A 19,495-nucleotide genomic window follows, 5' to 3' on the forward strand; every position below is an offset into this window, starting at 1 on the left:
GAAGGCACAATAATTGGGTTGATATGAGCTGTAAGGGTGAGGGAGTTGGAGATGATTAGAGCTGTAAAGGTGCAGGTATTTCGGTGATTTGAGGTGGGAAAATGCAGGAATTGAGACTGAGGCCTGAAGGAACAGGAATTGGGGCTGACCTGGGTTGTAAAAATGCAGGAATTGGGGTGAACTGAGGTCTGGAGGTGCAGAAATTGAGACTGATCTGAGGTGTGAAGGTGCTGGAATTGGGCTGATCTGGGATCTGGAGGTACAGGAACTGGGGCTGATCAGAGGTTTGGAGGTACAGGAATCGGGGCTGATCTGAGGCTTGGAGGTGCAGTAACTGGGGCTGATCTGAGGTTTGGAGGTACAGGAACAGGGGCTGATCTGAGGTCCAGAAGTGCAGGAATGGGGGCTGATCTGAGGATTGGAGCTGAAGGAATTGGGGTGATCTGAGGTGTGAAGGTGTAGGAACTGTTATCAGAGTTCTGCAGGTTCAAGAGTTGGGGTATATCTGAGGCTTGAAGGAGCAGGAATTGGAGCTGATCTGAGTCTTGAAGGCACAGGAATTGTCCCTGGAGAATGGGGTATGAAGGTGCAGAAAATTGGGGCTGACCTGAGGCCTGGAAGTGCAGGGATTGAGGCTGATCTGAGGTGTGAAGGTGCAGAAATTGGGGCTGATCTGAGGCCTGAAGGCACAGGAATTGTCGCTGGAGAATGGGGTGTGAAGTTTTAGGAATTGGGGTGATCAGAGGTTTGGAGGTGCAGGAATTGGGACTGATCTGAGGCTTGGAGGTGCAGGAACTGGGCCTGATCTGAGGTTTGGAAGTGCAGGAACAGGGGCTGATCTGAGGTCCAGAGATTCAGGAATAGGGGCTGATCTGTGGTTTGCAGCTGCAGGAATTGGGGTGAACTGAGGTGTGAAGGTACAGGAATTGTGATCAGAGTTCTGGGGGTTCAAGAGTTGGGGCATATCTGAGGCCTGAAGTAGCAGGAATTGGGGCTGATCTGAGGCCTTAAGGCACAGGAATTGTCTCTGGAGAGTGGGGTGTGAAGGTGCAGAAATTTGGGCTGATCTGAGGCCTGAAGGCACAGGAATTGTCACTGGAGAATGAGGTGTTAAGTTGCATGAATTGGGGTGATCTGAGGTGTGAAGGTGCAGGATTTGGGGTGAGCTGAAGAGTGAAGGCACAATAATTGGGTTGATATGAGCTGTAAGAGTGAGGGAGTTGGAGATGATTAGAGCTGTAAAGGTGCAGGTATTTCGGTGATTTGAGGTGGGAAAATGCAAGAACTGAGACTGAGGCCTGAAGGAACAGGAATTGGGGCTGACCTGGGTTGTAAAAATGCAGAAATTGGGGTGAACTGAGGTCTGGAGGTGCAGAAATTGAGACTGATCTGAGGTGTGAAGGTGCTGGAATTGAGCTGATCTGAGATCTGGAGGTACAGGAACTGGGGCTGGTCAGAGGTTTGGAGGTACAGGAATTGGGGCTGATCTGAGGCTTGGAGGTGCAGTAACTGGGGCTGATCTGAGGTTTGGAGGTACAGGAACAGGGGCTGATCTGAGGTCCAGAAGTGCAGGAATGGGGGCTGATCTGAGGATTGGAGCTGAAGGAATTGGGGTGATCTGAGGTGTGAAGGTGTAGGAACTGTTATCAGAGTTCTTCAGGTTCAAGAGTTGGGGTATATCTGAGGCTTGAAGGAGCAAGAATTGGAGCTGATCTGAGGCTTGAAGGCACAGGAATTGTCCCTTGAGAATGGGATATGAAGGTGCAGAATATTGGGGCTGAGCTGAGGCCTGGAAGTGCAGGGATTGAGGCTGATCTGAGGTGTGAAGGTGCAGAAATTGGGGCTGATCTGAGGCCTGAAGGCACAGGAATTGTTGCTGGAGAATGGGGTGTGAAGTTTTAGGAATTGGGGTGATCTGAGGTGTGAAGGTGCAGGAATGAGGGCTGATTTAGTATCTGAAGGTGTAGAGATTAGGTTTGATCTGAGCGAACTTTATTAGGGTGACCGCTATCTCATCACACTTCATTTTTAACTGTATATTTCACAGAAGTGCTCGGTTGACATATTAATTTCAACTTTACCATACTTGCCTCACAGCACATGAGTTCTGGAAAAAGGGCTAGTTACCATTTATCATCTTTGAAAGCTCAATATTTTCTTACTATTATTCAAATAGTTTACAGAATTTACTGTTACTATATAAAAATTCCTTTTCATGATTGAGTGTGCAAAGTTGACATTTTTTATATAACTGGCACTCTCAATTTCTTTGAAAACATTTTTCGGTACACCATGCTCAAAAGGTTGCCTACCTCTGACCTACACTCCTTTCCTAAGACTTTCCACAAGATTTTGGAGTTTGTCTGGGAGGATTTGTGCACATTTGTCCAAAAAAAGCATTTGTGAGGTCAGGTACCAATGTTGGATGGGAAGAGAAGAAGATAGGAAGACCTGGCTCGTAATTGGCATTCTAGTTCATCCCAAAGATTAATCGGGTTAAGGTCAGGGATCTGTGAAGGCCACTCAAGTTCATCGAACCATGGTTTTATGTTGTTGGCATTCTACACAAGAGCAGTCATGCTGGAACCAAAAAAAGGCCTTCCTTTCAAGGTTTTCGAAGTGCACAATGCAATGGTTTGTGACATTAATAGTACCCTTCACTGTAAAACCTGAACTCAATAACATGGAGGAGCATACATATACATCGGGCCATATAGTGTATATGATTTCTTTATCTCTACTGACATGCAAATACAAGATAACAACTGTTAATAATCTCTAAATATAAAATGTTTCTGTTTCTTGTGTTTTTCTTATTTGATAGTTTTGCTTTAATGACATGAGTTGGGATTAATATGTAGATTACTTTGTAGCCAAATGGGCTGCATAGCCTACAGTGCCTTGAAAAATTGTTCATACCCCTTTAAATTTTCTACATTTTGTCATGTTACAACCAAAAACGTAAATGCATTACATTGGGATTTTATGTGATGGACCAACACAAAGTGACACATAATTGTGAAGTGGAAGGAAAATGAAAAAAGGTTTCAGTATCAGGTGATTTCGGAGCTTACCCAGCTGGGTGATCTCACTGCCCATCCGCCACATGGCCTAAATCACTACCATACCCGAAAACCTGAAGTCCACTACCAGTCCTCAATAATTAACCATGAATGTTTGTGTTCCATTATGGGAGGTTTTTTTTTTAACTGATTCAGACTTGTATAGTTGTATAAGTCAGTAAAAAGTAGCCATGAAAATGGTCATAGACAAGGTATGTTAGAATGTGTCAGGTATAAGATCTGTTACTAATTGCAAGAAAAGGAGGAAAAAAAACATTAAATGGTTACTTATGGTGGTTTCTTTGGTGACTTTTTTTAAGACAATAGTTTGCCATTAGAAGTTTATATAGACCCTAACAATGATCTTCTCTTAGGGACGTTTCTCAAACGGGAACACACTGTGCATTGCTGTGTGATTCACATGCAGTTTTATGCGGTGCAGTTTCAGCCCATTCAATTTGAATTTGTTGAAATCTCTCTGCACGGTAAGGCGCCAAAAGCAGTTCACAAACTATTCTTGGAAATTCACTGCAACCAGATCACATGGCACTTACGGTGCGGGCAGATGCACTGCGCTTGCGACCTGCGTTTGGGGTGTCAGTAACCTACTATTGACATCTGCTGAAGATCACAACTGCAGTGCATTTTGCAGGAGACATGTTCTGGTGTGACTTGGCCCTTATTTGCTTCCATTTGGTCTATTAGATTTTCCGTTAAAACATTTTGTTTTAAAATCTTGTGATGCATAAAAAACAAAAATAAGAGGGCAAATGCATAGTGCATTGTCCCCAGGACTTTTATTTAACAGGTAACAGAAAACATATTATACTTACAAACCAAATAGTATAGATTATTCAACATGAAACACAGACTCCAGAAGTCTGCTCTCCAAATACAAAAATGTTCAGATGACAACAGTTTATGTGTTTCGGGGAACTGACCCCCTTCCTCAGAGCAGTTGCTTTACACGTGTGGTTTTAATGGCACGATTTCTGAGCGCTGAAGTGTTTTTAATTCTTCTTGGTAAAATCTTGTGAGCTGATAACTTCCTGTGCCCTTGCAGCACTCTTATCAGTTAGCATTGTTCTCTGCTCTCTCTGTGATCTACAGGACATCTCCCTTGTGAGTAATGGAGAAGAGTAAAGCAGGAGGTGTTCTGTAGACCTATTATACTTCCTGGCCTAAGCTGACAACACTGCTGCTCCATAGATACAGTACAGTAAGTGTCACCCTAGCACAGGATGTGTAATACTAGGAGGATCACCAGGTGAAAATGAGGAAAGGAAAAGCTCAATAGCTGAACCTAAAATTACACACACTGCTAAATAAGAGGAAATACTTCTCCCTCCACTCTCCTTCTTATTTGTACTGACTCTCAATTATAGGGAAACAGTCTGAAAGGAAACAGCTGCTGATGTTCTTTCTTTGCCGAGACAGTCATGCACTCACCCTGTGTTAAATGTTTATTTGTAAAATAAAGATCTATTAATCATAAAATCATGTTCTGTAGTCCAATTACACTTCCTGTCCTAAGGTGACAACACCAGTCCTCCATAGATACAGTGCTGTGATTAAGTGTCACCTAGGACAGGGTGTGTAAAAGTAGCAGGATCTCCAAGTGAAAATGAGGGAAGGAAAAGCTCAATAGCTGAAGCTCAAATTACACAGAATGCTAATTGATGAGAAAAAAGACTTCTCCCTCTCCTTCTTATCTGTACTGACTCTCAATTAAAGGGAAACAGTCTGAAAGGAAACAGCTGCTGCTGTGCTGTCTTGGCCGAGCCAGTTATGCACTCACCCTGTGTTAAATGTTTATTTGTATAATAAAGAGCTATTAGGATCACCAGGTGAAAATGAGAGAAGGAAAAGCTCAATAGCTGAAGCTCAAATTACACACAATGCTAACTAATGATAGGAAAGACTTATCCCTTCCCTCTCCTTCTTATCTGTACTGACTCTCAATTATAGGGAAACAATCTGAAAGGAAACAGCTTCTGCTGTGCCGTCTTGGCCAAGGCAGTCATACACTCACCCTGTATTAAATGTTTATTTGTATAATAAAGAGCTATTAATCATGAAATCATGTTCTATAGTCCTTTTACACTTCCTGTCCTAAGGTGACAACATTGCTCCTCCATAGATACAGTGCTGTGCGTAAGTGTCACCCTAGGACAGGAAGTGTAATACAGGCAGGATCACCAGGTGAAAATAGGAATGAAAAAGCCAGAATAAAAGAAAATGAATGCAGCTACCACATCTATTGACTGGGAAGCTGCACAATATAAAATGTTTGTTCTTTAGTCACGCTTTATGAGCCCAGGGTTATAACCAGATGGGCTGTGCGCTTTTGTTTCAATGCACGGTCAAGTGCGGAAATGTGCGGGCAGGGTGTGGTGAGGGTGTGGTTGGGTTTGGACGGCACCACTTTACAGTCAGGTCTGCTGAAACGTTGCTTAGTGCCTTACGAGTGAGTCTAATCTAAGCAGCAGAGTTTGACAGCATTTACATGTTATTTTGGCAGTTTGCACGGCTGCTGTGACAACGAGGCGGTTTGGCCGAGCACAGCCATTGAGTCCACTGTGCGTCTCTCTCCCTTGCATTGAAGAGCGAGAGAAGAGAAAACAGAAGATCTTCTGTTAACCCTCCCTCCCCAGAGAATGAAGGCCAGGGATTGTAGCCAGAGTCATTAGTCCTTTTTCCCAAATTCTCATACTTTTATTGGGCTTTTATCTGCCAGCTTCTGCTTCATGATGGGACTGTGGAAGTGGACTTAAAGTGGACCTGTCACTTCTTAAATATCCTAATTATCTATCAGCATTGTGCGGCTTGTTAAAGCTGATCTCCAGGCAAATAGCTAAAGATATTCTGTATCTACTGGAGCTGTTTTAGCTGCCAAAGGATTTGCATTTTTATCCATCCACGCTGGAGATTTACACAGCTCTGCCGCCTAGCATAGTCCTGCCTGGCAGAGTAGGGAACCTGGACTCACTCTTCTGCAGTTTTTCTTTTACATACAGGTCTCCACGTCACCCTACTCTACCCTGTGACTGGAAAGTGAAAGGAGAAGCAGCTCATTGATGATCTTATTTCTCTGCCACTCTCTCCTCCTATCAGCATGCTCCTTGCACTGCGCCACATCTGATTGGCCTCTACCTAACAACTGGAATTTTATTTTCTTCTTTCTTCTTTTTACTTCCTTCATAAACTCAACTCACCACAGTCATTACCTTTTTTGCACCTCTTGCCCCCCCTAGATCGGGGGTCTTCAAACGTTGGACCATGGGCAAATGTAACCATCTGCAAGATTTGATCTCCATACCTCTAGGCCAGGTTCACACCTGTACATTTTTTAATGTGTTTTGCGTTTTGCAGGAAGGCAGCACATGCCATTTATCATGATTTCGTATGGATCACGTTCACATATATGCAGTTTTTGCTAGTGCGCTTTTTGGAAAAGGTCAAGGACTTCTTTTCCCGCAGCAGTACGTGTTTTTAGTCCAATAGACTTCAATGGAAACACGTATAAAACACACAAGTTCTGCATTTTTGATGCATTTTTTGTGCTTTTTTGACAAGTTTTGCATTTTTAATCTGCCCAGCAACAAGTTTGGCAAAAAAAGAAACCGCAAAACGCATCAAAAACGCAAAACGCACTGCAGAAATGGATCAATCGCAAACTGCATAGGTGTGAACCTAGCCTTAAAGGGAATGGGGACTCTGATGGAAGATGGGGCTCTGATGTAAGGGGGTGTTTTGCCTCAAAACAAAGTGTTTTTAACACTACTACCATCGCTCACTAATACACGGATTAGGCTTAATAAGTATTAAAGCAAAACATGATTTATTGAATAAGTTCTGTTAGTATAATAACATAAGAATTGTCAGAATAGCAAATCATATTTAGATCATATTATAGCAAGAATAAAGCATCAATACATCACCGGATATTGTAGCATCACCCATTGCCCAACGACTGGGGGACTCATTGAAGATGCGGCAGACGTGCCTTGCGGTGATTTCCCAGGGGAGGGGGACTCTGATGAGGACTCTCATGAAAGAGAGCACTCCAATGTAAGAGGGAGACGCTGACGTTAGGGGGACTGTGATGTGAGAGGACTCTGATGTAAGGGTGACTCCATTGTAAAGGGGACTCCAAAGTAAGGGGAACTTTGATGTAAGGGGGCTCTGATAAGGACTATGATGTAAGAGGGGCTTCTAATCGGCTCAAGTTTATTTGGAGTTTCTTTGCATTGTTTTACTGAAGTTTTTATTTGGATGGTTCTAAATCATATTATGCTGATCAAAAAAATAAAACATAAAGTAAAACTTGGTAAAAGTTAATTCATTAAAAATTGATTAATTCATTAAAAAGAAATATTCCTTTTACCTACAGGTAAGCTTTAATTTAGGCTTCCCTGTAGGTAAAACTCAGCACAGTGAGTTTATTACCACTTTAATAAAACTGATTTGTTTTCAGTTTGCAAATAGCTGTGAAAAAAATCGATGAAATGTTTGGAGATCCCTGCTCTGGGCTGTAAGCTCTTAGGTACAGAGCTCTTTAAGCCCTTCATTATTGGATTACATTGTAAATGTACTGTTTTCCTTAAAGTGGCTCTACACATCATCTGAGCACCACAAACCAAAAACACTATTTCATTCATTTTTACTATTCAAAGCAAACTCCCCCATCCATGTCTCCATGCTTTATTTTGCTGAGAAATCACTTTGAAATACACCCCCAGCATTTTTGTGCCCATCTTGAGTAACGGTCAGATGATTCATGCAGCATTTACGTCTTGGAATCCATCCGCCTTTAGCTCAGACATGCGGGCAGGAGGGCATGCTTAGCTGAGAAAACCCCTCCTCACTTTTCTGAAGACTTCAGAGATGTATGATATCATTTGGCTAGGCCTGGAAACCAGGAAGTAACTGAAGAAATGTAAAAAATAAAACAAGTAAATAATTATTTAGCACAGTGGCAAAATGGTTAACACTTCCACCTGGCAGCACTAGGGTCGCTGGTTCAAATCCCAACCATGGCACCACCTGCCTGGAGTTTGCATGTTCTCCCTGTGACTGTGTGGGTTTTCTCCAGGTACTCCAGTTTCCTCCCACACTCCAAAGACATGCTGGTAGGTTAATTGGCTCCAGTCTAAGTTGGCCCTAGTATGTTTATGTATGAATGTGAGTTAGGGACTTTAGATCGTATGCCCCTTGAGGATAAGGGACTGATGAGAATGTGCAATATATGTATGTAAAGTGCTGCGTAAATTGACAGAGCTATACAGGGGCGAACTGACAACTCATGGGGCCCCCGGGCAATAGGGGATCATGGGGCCCCTGTGTCCTTGCCCAAACTCAAAAAAGCCTATGAAAAAGGTACCAGGGGCATCTCATTGGGCCCCCTACTGACCCCGGGCCCTCGGGCAGTGCCTGAGTTTCCAAATGGTCAGTCCGCCCCTGGAGCTATATAAGCACCTGAAATAAAAAATAAATAATAATAAATATACTTTCCTATCTATTTATTATTGCTAGCAGCATAAGGATTAACTATAGTCAGTGTTGGTTGAGAGAGCAAGGTTCAGCTTTAATCTTGCAAGGAGCTGTGCAAACTCTTGACGCTATATAAATCTTGTATAATAGTAATAATAATTTTATATATATATATAAAATCAAATGTAAAGTAAGAGTTTCAAAACATTATAAACCTAAAAAATATCAAATTAAATATTACATGAAATATACTTATACTTTAAAGTGTCAAAAAATGGCAGTTTTCCATTGATGTGTATTTGGCGATTACAGCATCAATTTGATGCAACTGATTCAGCCTCTGTACAACCACATGATCTTGCTTTACATGTGATAGATTTCCTCCAACAGTTGTATATCAGTGTCTTCTTCCAGGGTCTCATCTGGAGCTCGGCTACTCTAACCGCATACTTCAGCTGTACAGTAGATCAGCGCTCGAGACAGTTTAATTATTTTAATTGCCAGTGGGAGAGAGCAATGGCTGTAATCTGAAAAGGATAACAACTGTGTTTAATAAGTAGATTTAACTGTAAATATTTGCAAATCCACTCTAGATGACTACCGCGTTTCGGAGACCAGGTTGGAAGCAGCGCTGTGCGAGCCACTGGCAGTGGACCAAAGACCAGGGGCTTCATAAACAGAAAGGGCCATAAAAATAAATCTTTGTAACACTTGTTTACCGGCCGCGATTTCAACAGAAAGACGTTACTTAGAACGCCGTCAGTTCCTTACGGATCACGGGCAATTATCTAAAGCATCGTCCATTTCCGAGGTTGTGGTATTGTTTTGTTTTTTTCTCCAACTTTTTTTTTTCCCCTCAAGGAAGGAGAGACTTAACTTTTGCCAGCTCGTGCTAATCTTGCAGGGTTTGCTGCCAACAACGTGTTTGCCAAAAGGCCTATGTTTTAATAAAGCTTTGCAATACAAAGGATTACATCACACTGATGTCACACAAAATTCTGAAGTCGCTCTTGTAATAATTTTTTTTTCTTTTAAATTATAGGTTGTGTACTTCCTTTGAGCTTACTAAAGCTCAACTCCAACCCTTTTCTTTTAGTTTGGAATAGATAATATACAATTTTTTCAGGTTGTGACCATTATTGGGGCAATTCTCCCCCACTTCCTGTTCTTGTGACACGTATGCAAGAAATAGAAGGTACACATGGATAGCAAGGACAGTAATAAAACCGTTATTCTGGACCTTTCCCTCTGTACTGTTTTTTATTTTTTGTGTATGCCCAAGTTGGAGAGATTTGTAATCACTTCCTTTCCTGTCATTTGCTGTTAATTTGCAATGTGTCCTGCACTAGTTTTGGTATTTTGAGCATTTGGACCAACACAGGGGTGGACTGACAACTCATGGGGCCCCCGGGCAATAGGGGATCATGGGGCCCCTGTGTCCTTGCCCAAATTCAAAAAAGCCTATGAAAAAGGTACCAGGGGCATCTCATGGGGCCCCCTACTGACCCCGGGCCCTCGGGCAGTGCCTGAGTTTCCAAATGGTCAGTCCGCCCCTTTACTAGACTCTTGTTCAGACAGATTTCAGTGAGTTATTCCTAAAAATTACAGACCTACAATAAAAAAAAATACATATTTCCATGCAAAAAAATGTACCTCTTTGAGCACAGAAATATGGACATAATCAGTCCACTAGGGAGGCTACTAAAAGTCAGCAGCTACAGTTTTCGTAGCTGCTGACTTAAAGTGTTACTTTAACAGTAAAATCAGTCTGTATATGCAGTAAAGCATGCTTTTTATACTCACTGTGAAACCTGAAGGGTTAATCCTCCGCATTGTATAAAAAGGCTGTTTGATCCTGTCTTTTCTGATCCTCCCCTTCTTCTACTGTCCCCAATCCATCTGCTGATAGTACGGAACTCTAGGAGTCACTCTGCACATGATCAGTTTAATGTGTATTGCTAGAAAGTTTTTTTTCCAAGTGGTCAGTCCACCCCTGGACCAACAGTAAAGTATAACTAGAAGCAAAACTTTAATTTTGTATAGAGTGTTTTTGTTGCTGTCTGTGCCACCATTAGGGAGATTCACCCTATGGGGAAGATTTACTAAAACTGGAGCACAAAATCAGGTGCAGCGGTACATGGTAGACATGGTTGCACCAGATTTTGCACTCTCCAGTTATAGTAGGGCGGCACAGTGGCTTAGTGTTTAGCACATCTGCCTTGCAGTAAATGAGTCATGGGTTTGATTCCCGACCATGGTGCCTCCTGCATGGAGTTTACATGTTCTCCCTGTGCTCGCGTGGGTTTTCTCCAGGTGCTCCAGTTTCCTCCCACACTCCAAAGACATGCTGGTAGGTTAATTGGATCTTGTCTAAATTGGCCCTAATATGTGTATGTATGAATGTAAGTTAGGGACCTTAGATTGTATGCCTGTGAGGGTTAGGGACTGATGTGAATGTTCATATGTGTAAAATGCTGTGTAAACTGACAGCGCTATATAAGTACCTGTAATAAATAAATAGCAAAAAAAAACCCTGTTTGTCCATTATCTTTAAAAGTAAAAGAAAATCCTAAAGTTAGGGTTGACACCAGAACAGTAATAGAGGAGAAATCTTCCACTGGTTCTGGTGACACCCCAGGATTGCCTTACTTTTGAGCGATTTCATCCCACTTCCTGTTTTGGCTATGGGATAGGAAGTGAAGGGAAATCTCCTCAATGGGACACAGATGGGAAAAAACTGACAAGGGTTATCCTTTTCTATGTCCAAAATGAAAAAAAGGTTTGCCTTCAGTTTTATTTTAAAGTAGAACTATAGGTAACATTTGTTTTTTTTTTATTGTGGATAGAGTAAGGCTAGGTTCACGCCTATGCAGTTTGCATTTGAACCGTTTCTGCATTGCGTTTTGCATTGCATTTTTGCACCTGTTATTTTGACACTTTTTGTTGTTGCTAGGCAGATTTAAAATGCCAAACGCATAAAAAAAAAGTAAAAAAAGTGGCAAACGTGCATAAATAACGCACTAAATGCTTTTTCTAGGGTTAGGGAGGGTTATAACCCCTGATAGTTTAATTGTCCCATTGGGGAGATTTACCTTCACTTCCTGTCCAACAGGTGAAACAGGAAGTGAGAGGAAATTCCTGCAAAGAAAAGGAATCTCTTGGGGACCTCAAGGACACCAGAACTAGTGTCCCCATTGGAAGGTTTCCCCTCTATTACTTTTCTGGAGACAACTTAAAATTTGGGACATTCTTTCATTTTCACTTTCAACGATAATGATGGTGATTCTCCATATCGGGGGCCCAGACAGCAATAAAAACTGACAGGTGGTCTAATCCTTCTCCACTCTATCCAAAACAAAAAAAAACGTTATGCCTCAAATCTGTATTTTGACCATTCTGGACACAGCCAAAAGTGCACTTTTGTGATTGTCCCTACATCTGCTTATACTTACTCTACCTTAGAGCAGAACTTTGGGATAAGGAAATATTATCTATATACAAGGGTTATATGTATTGTTTCTTGAATCTTGGTGTGCTTTGTGTATGTTTTCCAGATCTGTGCAGTAATCCAGTGTGAAACCTTTCCTCTGTGAAGGAGCTTCCTGTAGTAAAGACCGGTCACTGCTGCTCTCTCTCCTTGTACAGGGTGTCTGGTCTTGTCTCCGCCCCCTCCTGTAGTTTTTTGCAGGAAGCCTGTAGTGGGTGGAACCTTCTGGGTCCCTCCCATAGCTCTGCTCTCTGCACGAGTTATGAATAGCACAGTGATGATGTCACTACTCTTTTTTTTACCAAGTAATAACTGGCTTGCAAAAGTATTTGGTGCAAACAAAATGGATTTATAATCTTTGGGTCTATTGAGGAAAATGTTTACAGGAAAGCTGTTGTGCCAGAAGTTCAGCTTTAACTACCCAGCTGCTCCGTTCACTCCTGACTACTGACAACTCATGGGGCCCTCGGGCAATAGGGGATCATGGGGCCCCTGTGTCCTTGCCCAAACTCAAAAAAGCCTATGAAAAAGGTACCAGGGGCATCTGATGGGGCCCCCTAATGACCCCGGGCCCTCGGGCAGTGCCCGTGTTTCCAAATGGTCAGTCCACCCCTGGGGGGTGAAGGTAGAAAGAGTCCTCCATCGCTATTGTCTCCAAGTGAAGACTTACATATTGCTTTGTCTCTTTGCTTCCATGACAGAATGGAGCAGAGGGGAAATAAAGGTTAAAAACAAGTATCACTAAGGCCTCATGCACACAGGGCTTTCCCAACTCAGAATGTCTTCGCTCCTGGCAGAAAAAAAACAGCTTAAAAAAGTGCCTAAAACCGCATTTTTCACATGCCTATACGCACATCAAGCGTTTGGGCATTAACCATTTTACAACTGCGCTATAGCCGAATGATGGCTACAGCGCGGTTGTCCAGTTCTGGGAAGGCGTCATATGACGTCCTCCCAGAACACGTCCCCCATGCGCCCCCAGTGGCACGCACCTGTGCTGTCAGTGACCTGTACTGTGCTGTCAGTGACCGCTGTGTCCTAAGGACACAGCTGATCACATGACTAGGTAAAAGGCCAATCACAGTGGCCTTTTACCACGTGATCAGCTGTGCCCAATGACACAGCAAATCACAAAGTAAATACAGTTGCCAGTTATCAGCAGCACTTTCCGTAACTGCCGATAACTGGCAAATGTCACAGAGGGCATCCGCATGGATGATCAGGGCACTGAAGATCAGGGCACTGATCATCAGTGCCGCCCATCGGTGCCACCCATCAGTGCTGCCCAGCAGCACCAACCAACAGTGCCCAGCACTGCCATCCCATCAGTGCTGCCCAGCAGTGCCGCCCAGAAGTTGCACCCATCAGTGACCATCAGTGCTGTTAGTCAGTGCCACCCATCAGAGTCCGTCAGTGCTGCATATCAATGCAGCATCATCAGTGCCTCCTTATCAATGCTCACCAATGCCACCTCATCAGTGGAGCCTATCAGTGCCCATCAGTGCTGCCTATCAGTGCAGGAGAAAAAACTACCTGTTTGCAAAATTTTACTCTTTTTATTTGTTTATAGTGCAAAAAATAAAACACCCAGTGGCAATTAAATACCACCAAAAGAAAGCTCTATTTGTGTGAAAAAAATTATAAAAATTTAATATGGGTACAATGTTGAATGACCTCACAATTGTCACTCAAAGTGTAACAGCACTGAAAGATGAAAATTGGCACGAAGGGGGTAAAAGTGCCCAGTGGTTAATTCATTCTATTGGCCTTAAGAGCTAAATGCGCCTAGCGTTTAGGCACTTTTAGAAGCATTTAGAGGTGTTTAGGCATGTCAGGCATTTTTTCTGCTCAAACACTCCTCTCCGGATTGCCCAAGTGATGTTTTTTCTAGCCTCTAAACTCTCCTCTTCTAATAAGTTTGTAAACACCTATGTGTGCATGGCCACATAGGCTAACATAGAGGTGCATTTCCAAATGACACCATAGTGCCTTCATAAGGACCAGAACTGTAGTACAGACCATTCAAGTATCAATTCTTGTCACAAACTGGTAAGCTGCACCAATGCTGCCCTTTTCAGACTGGGAAACCTTGAAAACAGAAATGCGCAAAATCAAAAGGGTGCATTAGCAGACAAACCTTTATTGGAAAAGGAAAAAGTATTGAGTACCAAAGGCTAAAACACCAATTAAGACCATACCCAAGTGGCAGGGTAGCCCTCATAGGGACAAGTATCACCACATCCCTGGCTTCACTGAAACTCAAGAGTTAATGCGTTTCAAGGAATGAACCCTCTTTCTCAGAGCTTGAAGAAGAGGGTTTGTCCCTCGAAACTCGCTATCTGGCGAGTCTTGGCGAAGCCAGGATTGCGGTGATTCTGTTGTGCATTGCATTGCATGGGTAAAGCAGAGCTTAACCACAGTTGTGTATACTGTGCTCTTTTTCCGCATCTGAAAGTGAAATTCCGACCTTACTCTGACTATGCTTAAAATGTCCCCTCCCCCTTCCTACTACATATCCTGTCTAACCTGTGGACACTTACCTATTTTTATTCTGCTCTGGTCCAGTCACATGATCCCCTGTGTCAGTGAGCAGAGGCTGCAGCAGAGAGGAGGGAGCACCCAACAACAGCTGGAAATTCCAGAATCCGGGACATAATTTGTAAATTCCCATGACCCAGCCATTGTCGGCACTCCCTCCTTCCCTGCAGCTGCTGGTCATTGACACAGGGGACCACTGGAGCAGACTGGAGCAGACTAAAAGTATACATAGTTACCTAGGTAGTATGGCTGAAAAAAGACAAAAGTCCACACAGTTCAACCATTAAAAAAAAAAAAGTTAGAATCCTATACCCACAGTTGATCCAGAGGAAGGCAAAAAAACCCAACAAAGCATGATCCAATTTCCTCCTGCAGGGAAACAAATTCCTTCCTGATCCCCCGAGAGGCAATTGGATATTCCCTGGATCAACTTTACCTATAAATGTTAGTATCCAGTTATATTCTGTGTATCTAGGAAAGAATCCAGGACTTTTTTGAAGCAATCCACTGAGCTGGCCAGAACCAACTCTTGAGGGAGTCTATTCCACATATTCACAGCTCTTACTGTAAAGAAATCTTTCCGTATTTAGAGATTAAATCTAGATGTAGAGTGCCCCCTTGTTCTCTGTGATCACCTCAGGGTGAATAGCTCTACACCGAGTTCACTATATGAACCACTGATGTATTTATACATGTTGATCATATCCCCCCTTAATCTCCTCTTCTCAAGAGAATAGATTCAGTTCCTCTAATCTTTCCCCATAGCTGATCTCCTCCATGCCTCGTATCAGTTTGGTTGCCCTTCTCTGTACTTTCTCCAGTTCCCCAATGTTATTTTATGTGAATTGGTGCCCAAAACTGAACTGCATATTCCAGATGAGGTATTACTAATGATTTGTAGCGGGGTAATATGATATCTCTCGCTCTGGAGTCTATACCTCTTTTAATACAAGAGAGGATTTTGCTCTCAGATCTTTTTTACACAGGTTAGATGGGATAGGTAGTAGGAAAGGGGGAGGAAACATTTTAAGCATAGTTGATGTTAGGGTGGAATTCAACTTTAACCTCTACATATAGAAAGGCTTCTTTAAAAGTTCATTTGGCCCCTCTTAGGTAGGTTACAGTGCTGCATTTCATTCTGCACTCCTGTGACTTGTATTCAGCCGACAGCAGGCTAAAGCTAAGGACTGAGCACTGAATGATCAGCAGTCTTTTTAGTGTGCGGCAGGGCAGGTTACAGTATCGGATCAATGCTGCGTCCATCTAGGTGAATATGGATGTTTGTTTTATTTTCATAACCCACACTTCTCTTTTAACAGTTGTGAAAAAGTTGAATTGACTTCCCCAGGAGCAAGTTCTGGCCAACTATGTGGATTGCTTTAAAAAAAAAAAAAATCTTAAAAAAACAATTGGATGTATTTTTAAATACACAAAATATAACTTTCTATTAATATTTTTAAAAAGTGCTATATATTGTTGATCTGTGGCATATCCCATAGGCATGCGCATGGGGTGTGATGGGGTTGGCAACCCATCAGTCATGATCTACCCATCGATCGTGGGCAGGTGATGGGTAGACCATGATCCTTCCTTGCCGAGCCCTGGAACCTGGACAGGAGGGACGGCGGGGGTGGCATTTATTGGAACCAATCTGTATTTCCCTCCTGCAGCAGCTGAATGTAGGCTTCTCTTCCTCTCCCCCTCACCAGCATTCAGCTGCCACAGGAAGAAAGACAGGGGAACAGTACCAGTATATGCCACCCCCACTGCCCCTCCTGTCCCTGTTTCTCTTCTTTCTGCTGCCTGGGTCACCCTGTGTGCTCCCTATAATAAACTGGGTTTTTTATGCTTGAGTATGTGAATAGGAAGTCACACTGCTCTCTCCAGTGCAGCTGAGGCTGCAGAGAAAGGGACTGGAGAATCTATTTCCTCAGTCCCTTTCTCTGTCTCAAACGTGAGACATCAGGGGTCTGTGTAGACCCCTTATATTTCACCAAAGTCCCTCAATTGGGCTCCTAAAAAAAATTGTACTAAAAATAAAAAAAAAAAATATAAAAAATAAATTTAAATAATAAAAATTAAAATACTACTGACACCGTCCACTACCCTACTGATACCAATCTCTGCCCTACTGACACCATCCACTGCTCTGCTGATGCCATCCACTGTTCTACTAACTGACACCATCCACTGTCCTACTGACACCAGCCTCTGCACCACTGACATGTCCACTGCTCTTCTGACCTACATCAAGCATTGTCCTACTGACACCAACCTCTGCTCTACTGACATGTCTACTGTTCTACTGACTGACACCATCCACTGTCCTATTGACACCAATTTATGCTCTACTGACACGTCCACTGTTCTACTGACACAGTAAACATACACACACATACATGTGTGTTTGAGCTTTGGGGTGCACACTCTAATGCAATAGGCTGCGCACACCTATGGAAATATCCAACTGCTTTTGAGGATCAAAAAGGACTCTTCTTCCTACTTACACATATTAGAACACGCTTTGTAAGGGATTTTTTTTCAACGTATATTACTACAGTATGTATCTATAGTGGCACCATTATGTGAAAATCTTCTCTTAAAGCAAAACTAAATTGTATTTGAGCGCCATCAATTGAAAACGCTGTTTAATTAATTTTTTTATTGAAAGCAAACTTACTCATCTATCGATGTTGATTGAGAGTTTAATTCTGCTTTAATTTGTCAATCACCTGAAGCTAACACTATGACTGTAGCCAGGTCCTTACACAGCAGCAGGTACACCCAATAATTGTGAGTGATTGCACCATGGTCGGTTGTATTTGATGTTATCTAGCAGGTCTGATCGAAGGTCATTGTCTTAGCAGTAGCATTAGATCTTTGATGATTCTACATTGGTGCTTTCCAGTAGCTCAGTCTAATTGCTTATGGAGTTGTGATTTCAGGAGTGAGAAGTTACCCCCTGAAAAAGTAGTCTGATTGAGTGCCATGGGTCCCAGTCACTTCCTTTATTTCTTTTAAAAGTGGTAGCAATAAATCTGTCATAAAGCAAAATTCTTGTCTTAGAAGCATCTGCCAATGGTGAGTTCCTTCACAGCATTCATTAGAGACTGAAGTAAAGGTGCAGAAGTCATCCATATCAAGAGCTCTACGTGGCACTAGCCTGTATGTGAGGGTGGCAAGAAGGAAGCCATATTTAAATAGAACCATGTCATGGCACATCTGGAGTTTGCCTGAAAGCATCCAGTTGGGATGCGGAAAAGATTTTGGGGTCAAAGCAGTACACGCGGCACATTATATTGCCCATAGACACCCTATCTATAGCAAAATATGGTCCGGGTAGCATTATGCTGTGGAGCTAAAAAAATAAATCCTGCTACCCTGTAACAAACATGGAAATGGCTGCTTCCATCACAGGTGTTTTGCTACATGACAGTGCCCCTTTAAAAGTCATCTGTGTTGTCATGTTGTATAGAGGTCTTTGCAAAAACAATGTTTCCTATCGGTATTTTTTTCAAAATGTAATACTAACTTTTTGCAGATGCCATCCACCCAAACTATTACAATCCTTACTTCAGAATCGTCCGGTTCGACGTCTCTGCAATGGAGAAAAATGTTTCCAATTTAGTGAAGGCAGAATTTAGAGTGTTTCGTTTACAGAATCCAAAGGCACGGGTATCAGAGCAACGAATAGAACTATATCAGGTAAATGCCAGATTTGTGATTATTTTTTTCAATATGTGTTGTAACATAATTTGTCATTTGAATATGTCGCATTGTAGGGGCTCATTCACATGGACGTGAAAACTGCTGCCTACAGATTCTACAGCATATAGTTATGTCTGCATCTGTACACAGCAGTATAGACGTCTATAGGGCCTATTCACACAGCTGCTCCTGGCAAGGGAATGTTGTTCTAGGTTCAACAGCATTAAAAAAAAATAGTTCTCAAATATGTCCAGGGCTGTAATTTCAGCCATATTTTTTGGTGGACCCTTTTGGCTATCACTGCTGCTCAGTACCAACATGTACTGAGGTTGGACAAAAAAATGGAAACACTACATGATTTGCAGGTGTGAAAGTGACGACATGTTTCGCTTTGAAAGCAGAAGTGATGTAACATTCTTTTACTTCCGCTGTGTGATAAGACACCTAGCTAACAGATGGGAAGCCTCACTTTTGTCATTCACTGAGTGCGTTGTTAGTAATACAGAGTTATGTTAGAGCTTACTGAGCTTCAAAGAGGGCAGATTGTTGGTGCCGCTTAGCTGGTGCCTCTGTGACTGAAGTTGTCAATTAATTTGTGGTGTCACCAGGTACAGTATCAGAGGTTATGATGGCATATACAGTTTCTGGGAAAATGTCATCTGATAAGTATAAGCATGGTTGACATGGTCACCTGACCAAAAGAGGCAAAAGGACATTGTGCAGGATTGTGACCCGGAATAAGAAAACAACTGCTGCAAAAGTGACTGCAGAGCTCAATCTCAGTCCAGTGAAGACTGAGTCCCATGAAGACTGAGACTGAGCAGTCACCTTTGCAGTAGTTGTTTTCTTACTCCGGGTCACAATCTTGTGCAATGTTGTTTTGTCTCTTTTGATCAGTTGACCATGTCAGCTGCACTTATGCTTATCAGACGACGTTTTCCTGAAACCAACTATTTGCCTTCTTTGAGGCTCAGTAAACTCTGACATGAATCCATATTACTAGCAGCGCATGCAGAAATGATGAAAGTGAGGCTTCCCACCTGTTGGCTAGGTGTCTCGTCACACAGCAGAAACAAAAGAATGTTATATCACTTCCGCTTTCAACTCGAAACATCTCATCACTTTCATACCTGCAGATCGTGTAGTATTTCCATTTTTTTGTCTAGCCTCTGTAAATAGCTACAATATGTAGCCAGTGGCACCACTG

General features: G+C 42.5%; 1 protein-coding gene across 2 annotated transcripts in view; it reads left to right on the forward strand.

The window, feature by feature from the left end:
- TGFB2 (transforming growth factor beta 2) overlaps positions 1-19,495 on the forward strand; it is a 208,447-nt gene that overhangs the window by 158,105 nt on the left and 30,847 nt on the right. For both annotated transcript variants that reach the window (XM_089685013.1, XM_089685014.1), the window contains exon 2: positions 18,122-18,285. In XM_089685013.1, the coding sequence (XP_089541139.1) occupies positions 18,122-18,285 (164 nt within the window). The remainder of the gene's footprint in view (positions 1-18,121; positions 18,286-19,495) is intronic.

The sequence above is a fragment of the Staurois parvus genome, unplaced genomic scaffold (genome assembly GCF_062004578.1).
Source record: "Staurois parvus isolate SC_StPar_1 unplaced genomic scaffold, SC_StPar_1.0 ptg000362l, whole genome shotgun sequence".
NCBI lineage: Eukaryota > Metazoa > Chordata > Amphibia > Anura > Ranidae > Staurois > Staurois parvus.